This window comes from Bombus terrestris, chromosome 4 (assembly GCF_910591885.1).
Source record: "Bombus terrestris chromosome 4, iyBomTerr1.2, whole genome shotgun sequence".
In the NCBI taxonomy this organism is placed as follows: domain Eukaryota; kingdom Metazoa; phylum Arthropoda; class Insecta; order Hymenoptera; family Apidae; genus Bombus; species Bombus terrestris.
In genome coordinates this window covers 5,878,744-5,896,954 of record NC_063272.1, presented here as the reverse complement: position 1 = coordinate 5,896,954, position 18,211 = coordinate 5,878,744, and the positions used below count along the sequence as shown (strand labels likewise).

General features: G+C 35.0%; 1 protein-coding gene across 4 annotated transcripts in view; it reads left to right on the top strand.

Annotated features, from left to right (window-relative positions):
* The window catches only part of LOC100648358 (rap guanine nucleotide exchange factor 2), a 250,571-nt gene that overhangs the window by 89,697 nt on the left and 142,663 nt on the right, over nucleotides 1-18,211 (top strand). The window contains exon 1 of one of the 4 annotated variants that reach the window (XM_048404841.1): nucleotides 17,419-17,471. The exons of the other annotated variants lie outside the window; for them this stretch is intronic. Within the exon in view, the coding sequence (XP_048260798.1) occupies nucleotides 17,434-17,471 (38 nt within the window). The 5' untranslated portion in view covers nucleotides 17,419-17,433. Of the gene's footprint in view, nucleotides 1-17,418; nucleotides 17,472-18,211 lie in introns of those variants that run through there. 4 annotated transcript variants of the gene reach the window in all.

The following is an 18,211-nucleotide window of genomic DNA, read 5'->3' as shown; positions in this document are numbered from 1 at the left end:
ATCCTTTTAACAAAGGCTTTGTGACACTGTTTAGTCGGTAGTAAAAGATGAATTAGTTTATTTTGTCCATGGAAGATGCGAAGCTATCTCAATATCATTTACAGCGCAAGTGCTCAAGTATCTTTCATGCCAGTATACGATAATATCTTTCGAAACTAAATGAGATTCAGTGACGAAGGAATTATATTAATAATTACATTAATTGATGAATTTCAAAGGCAAAAATATTTTTAATCGATGAATTAATTAGATTTCATGAATTCAGAGACTACATAAAATAAAGCAGATATGATGTAGATATTTCGACAATGTAATATTTATAGCTTCCCATAAATTTAATATATGCAGTTTCAATCGATGTTTAACTAATTCAAATCTCCAATTAAAAGAAATCTCTCTAACTGCGATTTTTCACGTCCACAAGGATCTAGTAGACTAGTTATAAGAAATTAAGTCACGAAGGTACACTTCCGATATAAGTTAATTCTCAAAGTTCCAATAATGATAAAAATCTCTAATCAGTTATAATGTCTCGTTGTTACAAAGGACCGACTACAAGCTTAATTCAAAATTCGCACGTCATTACCGTGATAGTACTAATCCTCGAAATTCCCAAAGCGGCTTAGTCAATTTCACGATAACGAGAGCACAATGTAGCGGCGCACAAAGCAAAAGTGCATCGAGGTGCAGTGAAACGGCCGATTGGCTCCAGAACCATCGCGAACGTTTTATAGCATATATATGCTGTATCTCGCAAGTACATACTATCTTGGTTGTTCTTCCACGCCTTGGCGTTGCCACGGTGCCTTTTACTTACCATCCGCTCGCCATTAGCATGAAACTCGCAAACCAACGGAAAACCATCGTCCAAGTGTCACACTTGCACTGGTCGCGCTGTTAATCCTGCTTTTCACTTTGTTTCACGTTCATCTTTGTCCATCTTTTTCCTCCTTTTTCTTTGTTGCACGAGAACGACCATCGTGAATGAGACTGGAAAATCGCTCGGTTCACGGAGGACACTAGAGAAAAGTCGGGGTCACTCGATTTCAGGATCGATCATACGCGTCTTTAATGACGTGTTCTGGTAAAAGGAAGTTAACGTGCGAAAACTTGTCGAAATAAACGCGTTTAAAGCTTTGCGTTCTCTAGTGGGATTGTCTGTGTTTGCTTTTCGACTGTTTTAAGTCCCAAAAAACAGCAAAACGAAAGAAGATACACGCACACTCTAACTCTTCGACGAAACAGAATGGTCGACCTTCTTATCTTTTTAAAGGTGTTTTGTCATTTCTATAAATGTAATAAATAATAGACTTCTTTCGCTCGTTTTTCGAAGATGTTTTGTAATATTTATTAACGTATCGCATAATTGCTTATTTCTATTGTTAAATACATAATTTTAATTGCGATTTGTGAAATCAATATCTATTTTATGAAATCTGTTTCGTAATTAGGAGAATATCTAATTTAGATTGGTCTCGTTGGAAAGAGCATGCTTCTGTCTATAGAGACACATGAAAAAGTGAAAATCGATTCTTTCCCACCTTAACCCCTTTTTACTTGAGCACGTCACACATAAATATGTCCTGTACCTTGGGAAATGTAACGCGTGTTCGATTAAGTTGCAATACTTTGTTTTTTCGTTCGAGTGTTACGGGGTGTGACAAAGAATCGAAGAAGCTTTATTTTAACAAATATCCGATCGGAAGATGAAGTTTCGTCAATTCATCGTCAATCGATAACGATCAAATGACAAATATTCGTTGATAAATAAATGACTCTGGTTTTCTTCGATCGAAATAAATTAAAACGAGATCTCTGCTATGTCGTTCTATATGAAACATAGCGAATGCGCAAATTGTGTCAGAAAATCACCAGTCTTTGGCGGGATATGTGTTAAGGTTGAAGGGATTAAAGGGAGAAGGTGAAGGGCAAGGGTGATCGCGAAGTAGAGGGTAGATCGAGGGTTGAAAGCTGTGATATTTAATTTATGTGGTTATTTTTACGGTTGGTGTATTTTTATAGGCCAATTTTATTTTAATCACGCGCGGATTCTGATATTTGATATTTGGTTGGATATCTGATTTTTGATTGAACATCCGTAGTCCATTCTTCGTGTAAGACTAACGCCGTAATTTTGCATATAACTGCAAGATATATAATAAGAAGTAACCTGTGAATTTTTATGCAAATCCATATTTTAATGAACGTAGATAAAGAAACGAATCGACGGTTTAATCATCCAGAGTCTCATAATAAGAATTTCTGTACAAGTTCTTCGTTGTCCATGGCTATGCAACTTAGCCTCACTCGCTGATATTCTTCGAGCATATTACGAATAGATATTCATTTGGATTTCGTGGAAGTGTCACGCTGCGAGCGATTAGCATCCTTTCGTTATAATGCTACACGCTGCATAGAAATGTACGTCGTTCTATGAATAATTCTAGGATGTTCGACTAGCGCTCCTCTTTGTGATCAGCAATAAAATTTCAATGAAACGAGCCTGTCTTGTTTGAAAAAAATACTCTCATAGGGTATTTTTAGATTTCTTATAGACATAATTTTTGCCAAGATACAAATGTTTAACGATACAATTTTTTAAATACGTTATACTGGTCGTGAGTATCTTCAAACTGGAGATTTCCCTCAATATTATTTGTTTGTCCAAAGGCATTTACGTTTTAAGATTACAATTTTAAATTTTCTGTAAACGCATAAAAATTCGCAGTCGATTAATAAGTTATAGTCCTGAAAGAAAACACATCTTTGTATCGGTTTAATGCAAATTCTATATTAATTACATTTTAAAGTAAAGCTTGCCGCACACAGGTGATTTCGTTATCGATCTAGCAAAACGGTACCCGGTTCACGTTCAGTCGTTCTCCCCCGATTGGAAAAGTTCCCATTACTTTTGCATCAACAATGGCGTAATCGTATTAGGCGTTTTATCGCGACCAGAGGGAGTCCCAGCATCAAATATGCATTCGGGATCGTGGCGAGCAGTCACGTTTCAACCGACTACCGTTCTTTTCTCTCGTTTTTCACCGCACGTTTCTGTCGTAGGCCACACGAAAGTAGGATGAATGACGCCCCTAATTTCGTTTCACACACAGCTCGTACAACATGCTTCTCCTACGCTTTTCATAAACTGTCTTTTGTAAACGTTAGAGCCCGCCTGTTGTTATGTATATGTATACTGGTATACTGGGTGTACCAGTAATCATGGTAATATCGACAAGTGAACGATTCTACGTGGTAAGATAAATGAAAAATATAGAATTTTATTCATAGAACGCTTCGTTTCCGAAAATATGAAATTCAATGATTTATCAACTACGCGTGCGACAAATCAATTAATTTCTAAGTAAGCACATTAAAACTTCATTTTCCTGAAAACGAAGCCTGAAATGGGCAAATCTTATTCTACGTTTTTCGCAGTTTAGTTCCGCGCTTTAGTAGAATAACAAATTTTGCATATATTGAACGAATTTCTAAATTTGATTTTATCAAAAAACAAAGCGCTGTATGAACAAACGTTACTCCTCTATATTTTGATCTATGTTCTCGCCTAGAAACACTACCTTGTCGTGTGTACCGTGATTATTGGAATACTCTGTATATATTACAAATACGAAAACGAACAGCTAGCCGCGTTTCTCTCTGTTCTGCGTTCGTAGTGTGATACGAGGTATTTAATTGGAAATAAGTTGACAGCACGATTGATAACGTTTCCTGATTCTATAGAAATAGTTGATTTGCTGTATGGATAGTCGAGCCAGTTTCATTCTGATGAATAGTCTTTGTTAATGAAGTTACGGCCAAGCTCGGTGCTCGGTTAATTGCGTTAAATTAGTAGAGAACATCCAGACCGAAGAATAATGCTCGTTGTTCGCCGATTTATCGGAGTGCATTGATTTTGTTCGTTGCGTGTGCCTATGCAACTCGTGAGAAATTGTTGGAAAAATGCACATGGAATTCTGATATTTAGGTCAGGTTACGGTTCTATTCTTAAGCGAAGGTTTGGGTGGATGATGTTGCGCCGTTTTGTTTGAAGTGAATGCCAAACTGTACGAAATGTACAAGTGCATTTTGCATTTGTTGACGAGAAAAAGACAATGAGGCTGATTTAAACATAAAAGGAACATAGATAGCTTCGATATATCGATACAAATTAAAGTATCAAATGAAAAATAGAAATTACACACAGTTTAAAGAAGTTTACGGAATGGTGAGTTATGTTATCTTCAACTCAGTGTATTCTTCTATGAAACTGCGAATTTTTATGTTAATTTTTCTGGCTTTTACGTACATTTTGTAAATTTACAATATGTATATCGTTATATTAATAAGAAATTATTTATTAGATATGACAATTAATTCAGTGTTTTTTTTTTTTTTTTGAACAAAATTGAAATTTTATTTATGAATCGTATAACGTAAATATAATCGTGAAACCTGCAATTAATTATGGTTTCTCTCACTAGTACGCAAAATTCTAGTGCTTATGGGAAATTAAACAGTAACATTATTAGCATGCAGAAGCTTGAAAATAATTTCAAATTTTTTAATGCGAAGATAAGGAACATATCGGTTGATAAAGACTGTCTGTCATCCGCGTTTAAAGTCCTTGATTGGATTAGAACGATGAGTCTAAAAGAGGACACCAAAAGAACATACCACGTAATTTAGATCGTATCTACGTATCGAGAGTAAGCGTATCAATTTGCATATATAAGAATTAAATGCATATGTTATAAAGATACGCGAGTTATTAAATTAATGGAAATTTTTCTGTTATCAGGTATTAGCCCAGATATTAGAATTATCTTACTATGTTGTTAACATCAATTATACCCATAAATAGAAATCGCATAAATTACGTTTCTTGCTAACAAAGATTATTTGCAGTGCAACGGAAAGTTGAATATTTAATATAACGTATTCGTATGCAGTAAAATTTCGTATTTCACAATTTTCTTATAAGAGACTTAAATGTCAAGGGGTGCACGTGGGTGTATTGAATTATCATCTTGAAAAAATTAGCAGAACCATTGAGAAAGTGCTCTCCATCGCACTAATTAAAATAATTGGATTAACCACTAAGTCTATTTTAACTACGTAGATAATTAATATTTTAAAACACGAACTCCACTCGTCTCGTTATCATTACGTACTATAAAACATTTTTAACTCAAAAAAAAAAAAAAAAAAGAAAGAAAAGATCATATCAAGTTCTTCTACTCGCATAACGTTTCTGCTTCATACATGTTTATATTAAACCAGAAAAATAAAATATTACGAAAAATAAATAAGAGGGATGCAGAGAAGAATTTCCAAGAAGCTTTCTCTCTCTATTTTAATATTTTATTTCGAATTATTTCTCTTGGAAGTCGTGATCGTTTCAAATCAGTTTTCTTTCTCGCTCATTCTCCTTTTCTTCCTTTGATTTTCATAAAAAAGCGATCATACCCTAGTGATTAAAGATGCCGACATGAGTGACAGCTTAGAGGCAAGGATATAATTACGATCCTCGGTGGTTGATATTTCGTCGCAGTTTTTTACAACATCTCCAGGGTTTTAATTAACTTTTCCGTAAATCGCTATTGCGGATATGGTTTCGGCCGCTAAAACCACGACGCGCAGGAATGTGTGCATTAATTCTTGGTGGCTCGGTGTTCTACTTACGCGGTCGTGGATAAAAGTTCTTGGAAAAGCTTCAACGTCGCACCATTCACAGAATTCTTTTTACCAACTATCAAATAAATCTCTGTTCGTGATTGTGCCGCGTTTGCATTAAACCTAGAACGTTTTTATTCTTCGCATATTAGATCCCGTTTTTCTTATTCTTATTACGTCGAAAAATTGAAATTTTTGTTATCTTTCCAGTGTAAAGCGTGAATTTCAATTATGGGGTAGAGAATGAAATTTATTTAAACGAAATTGTAGTTAGTGCTTGATTAAATGAAATGTTACCGATTGAATCCACTTATCTTAGCGTAAACTTCTATTATGGTGAAGTACGGTTTTAGTTCTGAGAACGATATTTGAGTCAAGCTGAATAATTTGCCTTACGATCCACCAAATTCGATAATGTAGAATTTCAACTCATTCACATTTGAAAACAGATTATTTAACTCATCGTTTCAGAAGTGTTAAGACACTTTTTATTTTGAAGAAAATATTGTTAAATATCACATGAACATTTGAACTCTCTCTCTCCCTCTCTGGTCGGCCTTATCTTCAGTTACTTCAACAAATTCTATATAACAACTTCAACAATTTCTATACAAAGTCTCGCGTTTTTTTTTTTCATAAGAGAAAGATGGTAGCATGTTCTGTGAGAAAAAGAGTAGGAGGAAGATATCATGCAAATATTTTTTGTCACCATTTTTTTTGCTATAACAGCTATTTTTATTGTAAGTTATTAATATAACGTATACGCTCCTACGTTTACCATACATCGCATATTTTTTTCTTATTTTTACTCATGGGATGTATCGACATTATTTTGCTGGTAAACTTTCTACATTATGTAGATTATATGATGTATAAATACGAATATAAAATAGTTAACATTGTATAATTCATGACTTAATATTGTGGCGGTGAAACATTTTTAAGAAAATATACAGTTTCTTCTCTCATTTCTTTCGATCGAGAAGATAGAAAAAATTGCTAAAACACGTGGGAGTAAATTATATTCGATTCGTAGAAAGGTAGTAGCAAAAATATGTTACTGCTAGGTTAAACCTGCTTATTACTGAAATTGTATATTACGAAGGTGTAATTTTTTCCTGCTGTTTTTACCAAGCAATTCAAATAAGATCACATTTTACTTACGCTCTGTATAGACAGGTAAAATTGTATTTGTGAATATCTTTCCTTCAAGTCTCTGTTTTTAGTAAGGAGAATTTTAAATATTCGACTTAACCCGTCTCACGTAAACCCATAAAGGTTTCATAATCTATGAAATCCTAGGAATTTCTATTTTCCCAGTAATTTGGAAAGTGATCAACGTACAACTTAATGCGATACCTTTCGTAAATGTCCGAACGTTTTTATCTACGTGATAAAATGACCACAAACGACCAACAAAATTTATCTCAGTTAATGAATGTTGGAATACTAGTCGTATCCATTATGGACACGTACAACTTTCTAGACGAACCTAATTGATATACGATAGATTTGCCATGAATCTACGACATTCCACGGATCGTCAGGATATATATGTCAAGACTCCAGAACTGGAAGTGACATTCGCTCGTTCCACTTTCCGAGAGTCCTTGAACCCCTTTTTAAGTTCCCACACGTATTGTTTTGCGTTCGTGTTGCCTGATAGTCTGTATTTAAATCAAGAGGGTCGCGTTAACCCTTTATCTACCCACTGATATGCTTTGGCAAATTGGATTTTAAATTCCTGTTTTAACTGGTTCTACCCATTATCCTTGTCCAAAAGACCTTCCTATTATCTTCTTTAAGTAAACACTTGTATCTGTACTATGCAAATAGAATAAATACAAGGTTTAATATTGTGTTCGTCCGAAATGCATTTTTGAAATATTATCGAAATTATAAATTAGTCAGAAACGAGCGTAAACCTTCTTCGAAAAATAAACTGGTTTCATGAATAAGTTCAAGTGTTAAGTTTTTGAAATATTATTGAAATTATAAATTAGTCAGAAACGAGTGTAAACCTTCTTCGAAAAATAAACTGGTTTCATGAATAAGTTCATTTCGTTTCATTTAACTATTACATATAATATAAATTTATAAAATAAATTTATCTTTAAAAAATAAAATTTGTTTTATAAATCAATTTACTTCATCTACTTATAGAATTTCGCACTTGAAATTTCGTTAAGTAGCTATTCATGAAATTCGAAAAACGCATGTAATAATGTCATAAAAGTTTTCTATGCCAATTGTTCGTGTACCTTTATGAATTACCGTACGTTTTCCTTCAAACGAAATAGTGCCACTATGTAATTCACGTGCACCTTTAGAGAGGTTGTTTCCTTTGAATTATCCACTCTTTAACTCTTTTCCTCGATTACAGTTAGAAACGAAGTGGCGCTTGTCTCGATTGTGTAAACCACGCTTTTCATCTCTTAAAAATTCATTCACTAGAAAATTTAACAAATATCCTAACAAAATTGAAGCTCTCTCGACGCGGTTGAAAAGGTCACGAGTACCGTACTAGGGTGAGAAATAAAAATTGTAAAAGAAAGAAAAAGGAACGGCTGTTCCACTCGCTTGGCAGCTAAAGGGACCGCGCGAAAGGCAGCCGATGAATCGTGACGTATCTGCAGAGGAAAGTTTGCCCGATGGCCGAGCTGTGCGAGAAGGAACGGATCTCGGTGTTCCATGGCAGCGAGCCGCGGGCTAGAAAGTAGTCGGCGACTTATTGCGTTTGCTGTGGCCTGCTGCATATCTCTCTCGGCTACAACAGCCTCCTCGAAGCCGACTTTGCAACGGCATTTACCGCAAACAGCATCGCTCGAACCGGACCACGACGCCTGCGGTTTCAACTCCTGTTAACATTGACATCCCCGGAATCTTCGACGCCTTTCTATCTCGATACCATTTATCTTGCTTGATTACTTCTTCTTGATTATTCCTGTTCCGATACTATCCACGTCGTTCAGTTATTTCTTTCTTGATTATTTGTTGAAAGAAGATTCCTATAATGGTTGGTTAGAAGCTTTTGGCCGAGTTTCAACCTGGTATTCTGGAAGAAATTTGATCGTGTTTACAAATGCATTAGTCGTAACATCTGTTCCGGTGTATATTTAACTATGTAGGGAAGATTAGGATAAGATGAAGAGAGGATAAGATAAGAGATTATTATACAACAAAAATGACTGTTTACGTGATTCAGTGTTACGGTGTAGTATATTTTAATCCATCGTAGCTCTCAGAGCAGGATATATGAAATTCGCGTGGCAGTCAACGTGTTAGCTAATCAGGAGTGCTGTTCGTGAACCACGAGGGTGCGAGACTTGGTGTCGAAGCGTGCCACGCTTCATGATGAGTCATTCGATCATGTTTCCGTGGAGTTGCGACTGGTCGAGGGTAAAGTGGTTTCACGAATCGATTTCAATCGTCATTTCCGGGACGAGGGTAAAGTAAAATCGGAAAGAAAGGAACCCGAACCCTAGAACTCCGCGGCGACTAGTACCAGTTCAAGTTCCAGTTCCAGTTTCAGTTTCACCGTTGGGTGTCCAAGGCTAACATTCCGGGCCCGATATACTTCTCGAACGAGGAAACCTCGTCGAGTTAGATTACAAACCGAGTTTGCCTGCAAAACACGATCCTCTCGCCGTTGGCGATCCTTCATCGTACAACCAGAGACACTGGAATATCCTTACGTCGTTGCATTTCCAGTCTCGCTAGCCTTGAAACGTTATTCTTGAGAATTCTACTAGGACATTGAAGTTTTCAAATTTTTATAATTATAAAATAGATTTCAAATTATATGTCTTTGAATCGATGTGGATTGTAATTGATTCTTGGTCATTCTGGATTTGCAGTATTTTGATTATAAAGCGAAGTGATTTTGAATTGAATTGCGTTTTAAATCGCTCTGATTTTGGATTATAGTAGAAACAGACTGTTTAGCAGAAAATTGTAATACATAGTAAGTTTTGCGACAGCTACTCCTTACTACTGTTTTGTTAAACACGATATAACAGTATGTAGAGGAAGATTTATTAGCCCGTTCCTAGAAGTAGAAATTGATACACAGATCTAGAAGATACGTTGGATAACACATTCGTGCGAGACGTTAATCTTTTTATAAGGATCATAAAATAAGTTGTCCTTTGACATACAAACTGTAAAATGTGTAAACTGTTAAAATATGTAAAATTACTATAGTTTAATGAAAAACACAAAATAAGACCGCATAATACAATAATTTCATCCGCGATTTTATTCTAAAGCATTCATACTCCTAACACCATAACAATTTTAATACTTTTATATCTTCGATTGTTCAACAGTAGCTTATATTTCATTTACTATCCGAGTAGTGGAAAATCCAATATTCCGTCGGTAAGGAAAATAGAGACATGACCCGCGATCGATGCAAAACATTTACCTCGTCACGATAAAGTAGGAAACTGCATTTAACTAGTTTGTATAATTTACAAAGTCGTTCATAGGCGTCGTCGCACGAATTCACATATCCGAAGCATCCCCTAAATTGATCGTCATAAACATCCCTCTTCCTAAATATCTCTATAGTCGTATTTTTCTTGTTCTATCTATATTACTTATATCATATTCACCTAAGAAAATTTTTCATCAAAGAAAAACGTTAAAAAAAGAGAAAAAGCTATAGTAAAAGGTGTGCAGGCTGCTTATCTTCGAACTAGTTGCTCCTTGGCGTGGCTGTGGCTGCATCGAGTGCTCGTCGAGTGCCTTTAGAAAACTCGGAACCCTCTCTCGTCGAGACGATCTCACAAAGCCGCTTTTCACGGCGTCGCTTTTACCTTCGGGTTCCTTCAATAAATGAAAAAAAAAAAAAAGAAAGAAAAAAACATTCTTGGACCGCGTGTAGTCGCCGTGTGTTCTACGGGCTACTCGAGACCCCTCGAAGTCAATTTTGAAATTCAATGCGTGAGACGAGAGTGCCGAGAGAGCCACGTTGCTCACAAATTTCGCGATTTATTGGCCTCGAGAGTATTTTTCTCTCTTTTTTCTTTCATTTTATTTGTCACTGATGCAATCTCTTGCGAATCCTGTTTGAGATATCTTTTCCTTTGTCGAGTCAATGCGTGAAAGGGTTGCTTGCAAAATGTCGTAAGGATATTCAATGTGAATTTGATCTTTCACTGATACAATTTAATTTTAACCAGGTTTTCTTCTGATTTCTATGCGTCATTTCTGCGTTATTTCTATAATTAATATATTAAACATTGAAACTAACTAAGAATTGCCAGTAAGAGTAATATAATATAACAGAACAAAGATTCTCCTATTTACATATAGTACAGCGTATTTACGTATAATGGAATCTTTTCCTTTTGGAGAAAATAAAGTATTTTTGTATAGAGATCAGTTATAAATCGACTATATGGATTTTCCAGTTTCGCAGATGTTTCCTACTTACGACACTTCATTTGTTATGATATAAAGTGATACTAATCGTGGACAAAGGTTTCCTCATTTCTCCCATACTGTGGCGATGTCCAAGCATATGGAATATGGGAGACTGAAAAGTAATTAATCATATTGAAAAGCTGAGAGCGCGTGTCTGCTACGTAATTTGAAAAATGAAAATTTTATATTAATTATACGTTTGTTGGTGAACAATAATCCATTGAACTAGTCGAAAGTTCGATTCATTAATAAAGATCTGAAACATGGTAAAAGCTAGGAAAACTCTAAGAAACTTGACGATGCGCAATTTAAAGTTTTTCAAACGCAAATAACGAAATTTTTTGAAACGAGTTTCTTAACTTTAAACAACGAGCTTGAGATTAAAATCGAAGAAAGTTAATGATTACACGAGACTTTCATGGAGTTCCATCGCTTTGCGTTTCTCCGGTTTTCAATTTTATTACCGTGTTGCTTATTGTGCTTATTACTTTCTCTTTTAATTACTTTCCAGATAGTTTCTTCTCTTTTCGTAGTAACGATTTTATGCGAGATTATGGTATACATTAGCTCGAGCTCGAATCAATACCACCGTTTGAAACGTGTATTCCATTTTTACGCCGAATTACGCGAATGCATAATACGTTTTAATATCCTTTTTTTTTTGCGAATCTGTAAAATGTAATTATGTAATAATATTCCTCTTTGTAATATCCCATAATATGAATTTTCGAAGCGGAGTCTTTAAAATTCAATAAATCATGCAGCGAACGCAATCTAGTTATAATACTTTGATGCACCAAATTCGTTAAATTCTGCTTTTAAAAAATTCCAATTTCGATACTTTAAATCGATCATCTCAAAAGAATGTACCTCATTAAAATGAAGGTAAAAATCTACTATTCAAAATATATAATTCCGAACTATTCTAATTTACATAAAGATAGATTCTTTTTCTAAAATACAAATAAAAAATATAACAAAATTATTTCTCTGTACGTTCGTAAGATATAAATTACTGATATTTCAACGAATTTTGTCACATCCAACAAGATCGTGCATTGAAGCGCCAAATACTATCATCCAATCGAAAGAAAAAAAAAGGGAAAAATATCAGGAGAAGAAAAATATCATGAAAGAAAGCACTTAGATCGCTAAATCATCCCTAAACTTCAATCCGTAGGAAAACCCGCATCGCACGCATCCTTTAGTCATCTCATCACGATTACAGTCTCGTGACTCCATCTCGTTCTTTCGTTTCATAATTCTTCCAGAGATTGGCGCACTGACGTTGAGTACACTTATCTTTCGATCCTATTATCCGAGGAATCGGTGAGCAGCTAAGGTGCTAGGATAAAAAAAAAAGAAAGCGATCCGCTTTTCTCATCGACGCTCGTCGTCTTTTTTCGGCAAACGAAAAGACTGCCGAATGCGGAGAACCGACTAGAAAGTCCTAATATCAGAGGCAGGGCACGTGCTCGCCATCTGCATCCGCAGGGATCGTTCTTCTCATCCCCGTTTTTTCTTTTTTACGTATCCCCATGGGGACCCTAAACAGTGGCCCACGAAAGTACTCGAAAACCTAGGGTAACTTTTTCACGAATCCACGAATATTGTGTGGTTTGTGGAAACTTTTAGTGATTGTTATTATTACGAAGATGGTTGCGTGGTTCTGAGCTTCAGTGATTCTCGTCTGTATATCCGAGAAAGGCGCTTTACGAGTAAAGGATCATCCCTTATATTACGGAATTATATTGGGAAAATTTGAAACAAATCTGGAAGTATGCAGAGATATTACAAGGTACCCAGTGGAAGTATTAGGTTTTCTGAAAAGTTTCTTTCGTTTTATGAGGAAATAATAGACGCACAACGGTTTTTGTTTTATATTATTTTGTCGAATTACGTACGATCCATTTTGTTTTGTTCAGATAAACACCGTGACATTTCACAGATTTTTTTTTGACGTTTGTATAAAGCTGCATTGTTGTAAAAGACACGTTTGCGAAAGAAAGACATTTTTCGGACAACTTGATATATATTCTGTAGAGTACATCTTTAACGCTTATATTATATTTATTGCATATTGTGCTTAAAACGATTATTCATGTTGTAATTTTATGCTTCTTATTGAATATATATTTGCAGTAAATATCTGGTAACGTATACATTTTCAGAATTTCGTTTCGAAAGACAATATAAATACGCTAATCGTATTCTTGCAACAGTGGAATTCTCTCTTGACACGATATTTGTGACTTAAAAAAAAATCGAATTTCTTATAACGATGATTGTGGAATATTATTCTATAAAAAATAACAGTGAAATGACTTACACCCTTTTGATTCTTAAATGATCACGTTACAAGCACGACACTGTCGTATTTCGTTGAATTACTAATAAAAATTCAAACTGTTTAATATATAACACGCATAATGCATATGTCTACGAAACTTTTTATGGTAAATGTTCATGCTGAAATACATTTACAAGTCGTTGTATATATATCGAGGTGTTGCGTGGGTAGTAATACGTCGTTATATCCGTTCTTCCTGCTATGGAAAATCTTCCCGTGGAAATTTGCTGGTCGTTGGACATTTTTCTCGTCTCTGGGGAAGGTCAAAGTGGCAGAGAGCGGTGGCTTATTAACTTCCTTCGATGAAAGCGTCTTTTTCGTACGCGTCGCCTATCGATTGGATTCCTTTTCACCTTTTCCCATGATTCTCTCTTCCTCTTTTTCTCTGTCTTTCTTTCTATGATCGTCGTGAGGGGTGGCTCGGTCAATGTAAAAGCCGCACCACACAGAATACAAGAGAGAGAGAGAGAGAGAGAGAGAGAGACCGCTTTTGCCTCGACGCGACGCCGGTGTATCTGAAAGGAAAATTTGCTCCTAGAGATTGTTCATATCGCTGGCTTATCGATCCAGGCTTCTTTCAGCTTCTGCCAGGATTGTTCTCGGCGAAGGGCTCGAGGTGTTCTCGTGTAAAGTCACGCAGAATGTCGGCTGTGCAAGGGGTTGGACGCTGCTCGAGAGACCTGGGGTTGTTTGAACGATGAATTTGTTCGCTGGGATCGGTCGTATCGGTGATTTATTGATTCAGCTTCTTCTTGCTCCTCGCTCGTGTGCCCCGAAGAATTTTCAAGCTAGTTCAGTTGTTTTAAGTGACTCGTCAATTGTGACCTTTTTCCAGTGTTTTTTCCTCCCCTTTCTTTCTTTCTTCTGTGACATTATTGTTCGCGGTGACTCAATCGAATCGGAGTTTTTCGTAATTTCTGACGCGTGTACTTGCAACTTGGATGTTCTAATAGAAAAATTCGATTGGTGCTTATGGATTGTAATTTTTTCATCATTTTTCTTTCATATTTCTTTCGCGTATTTTTTTTCAAGGAACGTTGATTATGGTAATGGAAGAAATGATTATGTAAATAGAGTCGATCGTTCAATTAATTCGGTTTAATTAATCCTTTAACTAGAATTTGGCTGCCTTTAAAGAAAGTGATGTATAACCGATTACAATTTTTTATCTGAATCTGAGATCTTGGAATAGATGGCGTTTGGCATACATGTGGAATAGTATTGACAAAATTCAATATTGCATTAACAGGTAAATAAAATAAAGTTTCTCGATATAGCTTTGTACATGGAAGACCATGAATAATTTTTGTTAAAAGAATTTTATAATACGATCAGAAACTACCTTTTCCCAGACATTCCTTTTTTCACCCAAACGTAACTTTAACATTGTAGTATCGTGGACAAAAGGTCTAAGAGATATCGGGTAAACCATAAACAATATCGCGAGAAAGCCTAAGTGTCGATAGGCCCATAAATGTGTCGTCGATCCTTCGATCGATTACTTACACGGAAAATGCCTGCGTGACCCTGGCCACGAGCGGTTGCGGAACACGTGCGTGGTGGAGCTGAGAGAAAAGACAAGGGATACTAAGGGAGAAAGACGAATTAACAGTCAGTGTTAGTTGAGAAGTCAGAGAGTGTTAGCTAAGAAGTCAGAAAGTGTGAGTTGAGAAGTCGAATAGCGTTGTCGGGAGAGTGTGGTCCGCGTGGGAGAGAGCGTTGGAACTGTGGTGACGAGAGTTGCAAATCAAGTATTTTGTTGTCTTAATTATAATCTGTTATTGTATTTAATTCACGTTAAATAACCATTGTTTCGTGTTTAACCAACACCTGTTTAATCCATTTTAAATAAATTAATAAATAAAGATCCTGCAATATAAAATTTAAATTATCATATAAAAAAGAAAGATACTTTGGAAAAGTTTGTTGTTTCTTTTAATGTTCTACGGAATTCGCTCTGAGATAATTGACTGGGATATTCTGATATAAATACATACGAAGTCTGATGGATACGGATATCAGATTTATTTATAAATGTATAGAGTTGCACAAAATCTGAGATTACTTATTCGTGAATTTCTCATGTTGTAAAAGCGGAACATGTAACACTTTTACGTTTCTACTGTGAACACAGAGGCGAAGATAAATGTGGCTTATTATAACGTGTGACCCTTTACGTTCATTCGAACGTATAGAATTTACCATTTCCTCAATACGCTTTTGAAATCCAGATGCTAGAAACGTTAATTGTACGACCTATTGATGCGTGGGCAAAATTCTATATGCAAACTCTTAAGCTGCGGAAGATATACGCGAACTAATTAACGAAGATGGTTTCATCCTACGAACGTGGGATATCGGAAATAATTAATGAAAACTGATTGATAGGAAACGAAGCACCGGGAGAAGATTGTAAATTAATGAAAAAGTAAAGATAGATGAAACTATTTAAAAATAAAAAGTAGTTATTGCTTAATAATCATAACTGAAAATTAATTAATCTTTCGAAGTTAATTCTCAAATAAATTCTTCTATTTTATATTTATTTTCTATTTCATATTTATTCACAGTTTACCTATTTATATCGTATTATTTTTACACGTGTCTAATTTAACATTTTTTTTTTATTAATTCACGCTCTCAAAGCACGAATGCCACTTCGTAGCGTTTAGTTTTGATTCTTTATTTCCAATATATCCACGAACTTTATATCACTCACACGTCTCACCCATATTTCAGACTTTTCATCTATCATAATCGTACACGCACAAAATACAAATGCCATCCTAACGTAATACTTATTTTATTACCCTTTGATATTTTTTACTTTTCTTTCCAAGAATATTTAGGCTTCCCATCATACATAATGCGAATATCTCATGATCTGTATTTCGTTCTTCTTCCACATATGGAATTTCCGGTGTTATTTTGCTTCTCTGTTATTGACACGTTCGTAAAATCAGAATAAATTAGATTATATATCAGATAGTCGCCTAAATCAACCCCGACGATCGTTTCTATTCAAATTTTTCTGGTTGTTCCATTTTTTCGCGAAAGTAACGCTCATGGACTTATGGAAAGCGTGTTATGCAAAACATTTAAACATTTCAGAAACGCTGTCTTAAGACATGACTGTCACGATTATGTCGTTAAATTTTGATACAAATCTGATAATAATATATGGAGATGTACAATACTGGACTGTATCTCACAGAAATTTCTAAAGTATTTATGTAGTCAACAGTCCATCATATTAATAAACCTCAATATTCGGTGGGATTATTCTAACATTTATATGTTTAAAGTATTTGTTCATACTGTGTGCCAATTTTTTATCAAATACAGTTTGCAATAAACATCTTGCAACTCGTACACAAATTTCCAAATTATTTTCAAATATTACCAACGTAATCGTGCTAGTCGAGAATCATTATAGTGTTAATAAAATTTCAAAGTTTTATATAACGCGTGAAAGTTTCTCTATGGTAAATATTTAAATACTTTCATAGACTACGAAAGTTCTTCAGATTTACTCCTGTGATCTATTGAATAAATCCGTTGGCATTTTCTTTTTCATCTAGTTCTGCGTCGCGGTTATTTCGTGGCTCTGCTATCGACAGGTTCGTTATATCGAAAGTGGGAAGCAAATTACGTGGAAAGTTCCCAGGCAACGTGGATATCGTGGCTCGAGTTATAATGCATTTATAATTGAATAAAATTTTCTTCCATTCACCGATTATTCTGTATTTTCCGATTTATACTGCCGACATTCCAACGAAACGCCAACGTTTCGCTTAAACACGATAAATGTCCTTGAGTTTAATTATTTGATGTGCTGCCTGCGTAATTCGATGCTAATTTATTTCGATATCTTACACTCAGTTATTTAGTGTTTGATTATTTTTTAACATTTTTGTTCAATTCTCTGTTTCAGGTAAGTGAAGTATATGGACCGTTGAATTTGTTGGAATATTTGGATGTATACGAATATTTTCAAGTTGGTATTCAGAAAGCGGTGAGTACATTTTTTCGACAAGGACTGATAATTTGATATTTTCTTAATTTAAATTTCGCAGCAAAACTAATCAAATATATACGTTTTTGAAAAGCAATGATTTAGAAGATATTAAATTACATGAAAATAACGACAAAAAGAAATACAATAATAACAAATTAATTAATTAACTCTTGCGATAACTTAAATAAAAAATAGAAAGATATGGATTATAAGAAGTTGAAGGGACGTTCCAAAAAAATCTTTCATTTTTATTTTATCCAAAATCTTACAAAATCAAACAGTTTTTATTTACGTTGAAGTTATTAATTTCATGAGCCACGTTCTCTAACATCTCTACACGAACATATTGCATATTATCCTCCCTTAATCTCCTATTTTCGATTCCAAACATCGAGACACGATAACTCGTCCCTCGAACAATTTGCATACCCCTTTCACGCTATCCATTAGTATTATTCGTCTCGTATTCTATTACCTTCCTTGCCTTTCCATCACTCTTCCCGCGCTGACTGCTTCTATGATCGTCTACTAGAATTTCCATTTCGTAGTAACAGTCGAAAGAAAGTTCACAATTATCAAGCTAGTTTTAAAAATAAAAGCAATACAGGGGTAGTAGTATAGTAACAGTGAAATTTGTATTTATCTTCTATATAAAACTAGACAACTTTTACCTGCGAAAATATTTCACGTACATCTGCCAGATTATCCATCCAGTTTTATTTTATAAAAAAAATGAC